This window comes from Olea europaea, chromosome 22 (assembly GCF_002742605.1).
Source record: "Olea europaea var. sylvestris chromosome 22, O_europaea_v1, whole genome shotgun sequence".
NCBI classification, from domain to species: domain Eukaryota; kingdom Viridiplantae; phylum Streptophyta; class Magnoliopsida; order Lamiales; family Oleaceae; genus Olea; species Olea europaea.
The window spans coordinates 2217634-2224467 of record NC_036258.1 but is presented as its reverse complement, the minus strand read 5'-3'; the positions used below and the strand labels follow the sequence as shown (position 1 = coordinate 2224467).

At 35.4% G+C, this 6834-nt stretch overlaps 1 protein-coding gene across 1 annotated transcript; it reads left to right on the top strand.

The window, feature by feature from the left end:
* The first annotated feature begins 110 nt into the window (after positions 1 to 110).
* LOC111371327 (beta-D-xylosidase 1-like) lies at positions 111 to 5473 on the top strand. The gene is made up of 7 exons (XM_022993247.1): positions 111 to 579; positions 2195 to 2476; positions 3226 to 3395; positions 3515 to 3612; positions 3760 to 4104; positions 4191 to 4604; positions 4713 to 5473. Exons 1-7 carry the CDS (start codon positions 181 to 183, stop codon positions 5312 to 5314), a joined length of 2310 nt encoding a protein of 769 aa, XP_022849015.1. The 5' UTR covers positions 111 to 180; the 3' UTR covers positions 5315 to 5473.
* The last annotated feature ends 1361 nt before the right edge of the window (positions 5474 to 6834 follow it).

The window sequence follows — 6834 nt, the reverse complement described above, 5'->3', positions numbered from 1 at the left end:
CTCCCTCGCATCTCTCTATTTCACACACTGAAACGCACAGACACAGTGACAAGAACGACGTGGAGATTCAATCCTTGAAGCCACTATTTTAAGCCCAAACTCCCTATATATAACCCTTCAATCTCCTTCAGAGACACACACACAAATATACATACAATATATGTATATACATCCCATAAAATGTCGATGACAAAAATTCCATTGCTTTGCATATTCTTCCTTCTTCACATATGTATCTACTCCGGCGAGTCACGGCCGCCGTTTGCATGTGACCCTAGAAATGGCATGACCAAAAACCTACCCTTTTGTCAAGTGTCACTTCATATAAGAGATAGGGTTAAGGACTTGATCGGACGGTTGACATTGCAGGAAAAAATTAGGTCACTTGTTAACAATGCTGCACCGGTGGAGAGATTGGGCATTAGAGGGTATGAGTGGTGGTCGGAAGCTCTTCACGGCGTATCTGACACTGGCCCCGGTGTGAAATTCGGCGGCCAGTTCCCCGGAGCCACCAGCTTCCCTCAAGTTATTCTTACTGCTGCTTCATTCAATGCCTCGTTGTGGGAAGAAATTGGCAAGGTGAGATTTTTTTTATTTTATTTTTTTATTTTTACTTTCTTGTCTTTATATTTATGAACTTTTCTAAAACAGAATGAAAGTCTTCTTAATAAATTCGCGGTTGGCTATTATTTATATGTAATTATCAGAAGATACACCACTCGATAATAATAAAAATTAAATAAATAATTTAAAAGTTGCATGAAAATAACATTTCGGGCCACCATATATAATTTATGGTCGTCCCATATCGATGAATTGTCAACTGATATACTCGATATTATTTTCCAGCGAAAACAATCTAATTCTTTATTAAACTTCAAGTCTTTTTCTCAATATTTTCAAAGAGCAAATTGGTCTTAGTACGACAAGTTAGACGTCTAGAAAGAGTGACGAGCTGAGTGACGAATAAAAACTAGCGTAATTTCTTTATTTTTATCTTCTTGTTGGGAATGTGAATTATTGTCTGATGCCACTGCAAAAATGTTCACAAGAATCCCTTTTTTCTCTTTGTCATGAAGATACAGACCTTTAGACAGAATAAGCTTGCATGTGACTAATGAAATTATAAAGTAACAAGAAAATTGAATCAATTGATCATAGAACAGTCCAAAAAACAATAAATCATGGTATAAGTAAAACATCTGTCCAATAGATTGCATGTGATATCTATAAAAATAATTATAGCCTTTTGGTCACCCCTAGACAGCATCTAAAGACAGTCCAAAAAGAGACTCCAACTAACTAACGTGCCTATAAAACTACCTTTAACGTTTACAAGTGCCAGGAATTAAGTGAATAACGATACAACAGTTTTCCAAACATGGTCTTAACAGTAAATTACTATAGAATTCTCGAGGGTAAGCGTGCAATTATAATATCATTTACAAGTTATTCTATGGTAGCTTTTGCCCACACTTAGACAGCATCTATAGACTATAGACGGTCCAAAAAGGAAAATGGCGTAAACTTGTGTGGCGTGCTGTAGGATTGAGATAAATTGGACACACATGTAAAGGCATCTTCTTGACAGCTTATTTTATATAAGTTGCAACAATTTTTTTTCATCTATGCTCAATTATTTTGATAGTGAAAGAAAAATTAATGGGATGTTATATTTTTATTATAGGATTTTCATATTCGAATATATCTAGTAAGAAATTGTGTTTTAGTCACGTAATTAAGAAAATTAGAATTGAGATTTTTTTGCTCCTAGTTTTTTTTTTTTTTTTTTTTGAATTTGGATATTCGTACATCTTTTAGTACATACGAGCTTGCGCGAGAGAGTTTCGATGTCAAAGAAGTTTCATATTATTCTCCTTTTCTATCTTGTTTAGTTATCTGAAGTTGACATTCATGAATTTGGACAATGAAATATATATATATATATATGCCAAAATGAGATGTTGAAAGTTTGCAAATAATAATGAATATATATTCTATCTAAAAAGATTATTTTATTAAGATATTTGAGAGATTTTCTTATTTCTATTTTTCAAATTTCAATCGATATAACATAGTAAATAATTTTTTTAAATTAAATTTTATCGCCATTCCGATATTGAGTTCATATATATATTTTTTTTCATCGAAAGCCTTACAAGTGCATAAGTTTCGTTAAATATCGTGAATATAGGTGGTGTCCGATGAAGCAAGAGCAATGTACAATGGAGGGGTGGCGGGTCTAACATATTGGAGTCCAAATGTAAATATATTTAGAGATCCACGTTGGGGAAGGGGCCAAGAAACGCCTGGCGAAGACCCCGCCTTAGCCTCTAGGTACGCCACCAGCTATGTGAGGGGACTTCAGGGTACCGGCCCTGGAAACAGGCTGAAGGTGGCGGCGTGCTGCAAACACTACACTGCATATGATCTTGATATCTGGAATGGTGTTGATCGATTCCATTTCGATGCCAGAGTATGAGTAACCTTTTCTTTTCTTTTCTTTTTTTAATCTGTGCCTATAATTAATTATTACTTCGTAAAAGTGTAAGATTTTGAGATTAAACTTACATAAACTTGGTTTTAAGTAAGTTTCTGTTCCAAAGTATGAATGGATAAATTACTTTTTTTTGGACAATTATGAGGACGGACGATGTTACTTATTTATAGTAATTAAGTTATATGAGTTAGATTCAAAATAAGTAATTTTTCAAATTTTAACTTTGAAGAATAAAAAATTATTTATTTTTGAACAAAAATATTAGTTAGTGAATTTAGTATTAATAACTAGAGCGTGTATGACCAAGATATTAGAAAGGTGACAATGTTACTTTTGTCATCATCTAGATAGCAACTTTAATTACTTTTAAATAAAAAAAAATTGCTTACTTTGAAAATAATTTTTATATTATTATTAAAATAAATAACGTGTATTTTCAATCTGATTAATAAAAGACAATATCTATTCAAAACTTATTTATTTACTTCACTTTTTGAGAAGTAGAGATAAAAGTTCGTAGAAGACTTGAAATTAAAAGGTGGAAATTACTTGCACGGAAGAGCTATGTTATGACCATAATTGAAAGTTGTTTAAAGAAATTAATTAAGTTGGTCTTAAATTAATTTCTTAATTATTGCTGCTTTGACCATGGTGGTCCTATTACTTTTTGCTACAAATCTTAATCGAAAGGAAATTAATTTTCACTACTTATAATTGATTTGCAGGTAAGCAAACAGGACTTAGAGGACACATACAATGTGCCCTTCAAGGCTTGTGTGATGGAAGGGAGAGTAGCTAGTGTAATGTGCTCGTACAATGAAGTCAATGGGAAGCCCACTTGTGCCGACCCTAGTCTACTCCGTGGCACAATTCGTGGTCAATGGCACCTTAACGGGTTAGTCGACATTTTATACCCAGTTCACGTCGAATAATTATGCTTAGATTTTGCTCGAATAGTTAATTGATTGTAATAACTACTAATTTTTTAAAATTTTTTGTGGGTTTTTCAAATAGATACATTGTTTCTGATTGTGACTCGGTGGAAGTTTTGTTCAAACATCAACGTTATACGGACACACCAGAAGATGCAGTTGCTGCCAGCATCAAAGCAGGTATTTTTATCATATTTCATTTTATTTAATTCGATTAAAAATTTCAATATTTTTTTTTATCAATTTTCTTAACATGCTATTTTTCGTATAAAAAGTGTATCAATCCATACTACATGGGCTTGAATTTGGACTTTTTCTGGTCAACAGGCTTGGATTTAGATTGTGGGCCTTATCTTGCAATCTACACCAATGCAGCTGTACGGTCCGGTAAACTCACCGAGGCCGATGTAAATGCCGCCTTGTCCAATTTGCTGATGGTCCAAATGCGTTTGGGTATGTTCGATGGCTCAAGACAACCTTACGGTTATTTAGGCCCGAGGGATGTTTGTACCCCAGCCCATCAACAACTTGCCCTTGAAGCGGCTCGACAAGGCATAGTTCTACTTCAAAATCGTGGGCGATCTCTACCACTATCGACTAGAAGGCATCGAATTGTTGCAGTCATCGGACCCAATTCCGATGTTACTGTCACCATGAGAGGCAACTATGCTGGTACAATGTCTCTTTCTCTGGATTATATCTATTTTTTCTTTTCTTAATCACATTATTGACGAGACATTTACTTCTAACTAATTCAGGAGTTGCATGTGGTTACACAACGCCAGTACAAGGTATAGCAAGATATGTCAAAACAATTCATCAAGAAGGATGCTTTGGCGTAGCTTGCAACAATAACCGACAATTTGGGAAGGCCGAGGGAGCTGCGCGCCAGGCGGATGCAACCATCTTGGTGATGGGGTTGGATCAATCAATTGAAGCCGAAGCTAGAGATCGAGTAGGTCTACTTTTGCCAGGACATCAACAGGAGCTTGTATCTAGGGTTGCCAAGGCTTCTAGAGGCCCAGTTGTATTAGTCATAATGTCTGGTGGCCCAATTGATGTCACATTTGCCAAGAATGATCCAAAAATTGGAGCCATAATGTGGGTTGGCTACCCTGGTCAAGCCGGAGGAACTGCCATTGCTGATGTTCTATTTGGAACTACTAATCCAGGTACATATTCATCGCATGCCTCTCGAAAATTGATATTATGTACTAAATTAGTTTTATTTCGTGAAAATGAATTATGACTAATGCTCTTCCGTGTATGTTACATTTTAGGAGGAAAGTTACCTAACACATGGTATCCACAAAATTACTTATCTAAGGTGCCAATGACAAGAATGGACATGAGGGCAGATCCAGCAAGAGGCTATCCGGGCAGGACCTACAGATTTTACAAAGGCCCAGTTGTATTCCCATTTGGGTATGGGTTGAGTTACACTAGCTTCAGGCCCACTCTGGCCCATGCCCCCACCACAATTTCGATTCCTCTTACAACCTTAAAAACATTCAAAAATACTACCATGCTAAGCCATGGTGTAAGGGTCACACACACCAAGTGTGACTCACTCATTTCGAGTATACATATAGATGTCGAAAATATTGGAGACATGGACGGAACTCACACATTGATGATTTTTGCAACTCTGCCGGTTGGAAAACATGCGCCGGAGAAACAATTGGTTGCATTTGAGAAAGTTCATATAGTAGCCAAAAGTCAAAAGAGAGTTAGGATTGATATTGATGCGTGCAAGCATTTAAGCATGGCGGATAACAATGGAATTCGAAGAATTCCATTGGGTGAGCACAGTCTTCATATTGGTGATGATATTAAACATTCAATTTCTTTCATTACTTCTATGGAAGAAGTCAAGGTTTAATTTCTAATATATTTAGGATTGAAAAAATCATATACACTTTGTTGTCGTAACAAAAAAATATTTGTTACCAATTGTACAAAAGTGTGATTGATATCTATGTCGAAAAACTTGGTATGATTCTTGTTGTTTCAATTTATAAATGCCATGAAATAATAACTTCGAATGAATTTTAAGAATATGATTGGGACGTAACATTCGACCATCAAATTAGGTGATGAAAGAAACAAATAAAAATTTATATAGTTTTATTTTGGATAATTGGCACAAAACGTTGCTACCTTTCATGTCTATTGTGGAAAACGTCTTTGTCTTTCATTTTTTAGCATTTTTGTCCCTATTTCCACATTTCTTGGCACTGAACGTCATTTTCACCAATTTTGGACAATTTTATCCTCCATTCAAATAAAATAAAACGAAAAGAAAGGGAACAACAAATAACTAATTACAACCACAGCCCCCAATTTTTAAAAAATTACAAATCAGTCACAAATATATACAAAATTTTCAACATAGGTGCCAACAACCATATAACCCAATTGCTGGCACTAAGGCCACCGGATTTTAATACCACCACCATCTTCTTATCAGCCTTAACATCCCCACGCAATTTTCAACCTCAAATCCTAGCAAAATCAAGCTAAATTTTGCCCACAAATTGTCTCTCACGCACGGTATTATTGCAAATTCGACCAAATCCATGGATGCCCATGTTCCATACAACCCAAGTTGCTCAAACTCACCAAGACGCATCTATAAATATTCCAATTACAGCAAACAATCCAGAAAATCGAGATCTACAGCCAGTTTTCGAGTCAGGGAACTCACGATCGATCCCCTTTCAATTGGCATCCCTCCACAATTTCAATCTACAAATTGCATCAATCAGCATGCAGTTGAAGGTCAAACGACACTGGATATGGATTTAATTGCTTCAATTCGTCATCCAAATACAACAATTTTGGATTTGCCCTCACGGAATGTGCGACTGCGCGAAGAGGATAGTTCTCCATCACTTCGTAAGTCTAATGTGTCCCAACATATGAATCAACCTTGGGAAACTCAAATTCAAACCCTAAAAACACTAGATAATCGTTATATTTTAGAAATTACAGCACTCGTTTGCCAAATTTTGGAGTCAAATGGTGTTCCTCACACACTTGAAGAAGAAGGAACAGAAACTAAATGACATTTGTAATTTTTTAAAAATTTGGGGTTGTGGTTGCAATTAGTTATTTGTTGTTTCCTTTCTTTATTTTTTTTTTTGTTTTATTTGAATGGAGGGTAAACTTGTCCAAAATTGGTGAAAATGACGTTTAGCGGCAAGAAATGTGGAAATAGGGGCAAAAATGAAAGATAGGAACATTTTCCGCAATAAACATGAAAGGTAGGGACGTTTTGTGCCAATTACCCTTTGTATTTTTGTACCATTTTATTAAGAAAACAACAAAAAGGCTACATTTTTCATCTTTCAACCACGTACAAAAGAATGCACAATAAATAATCTCACACGACCTAAAAAT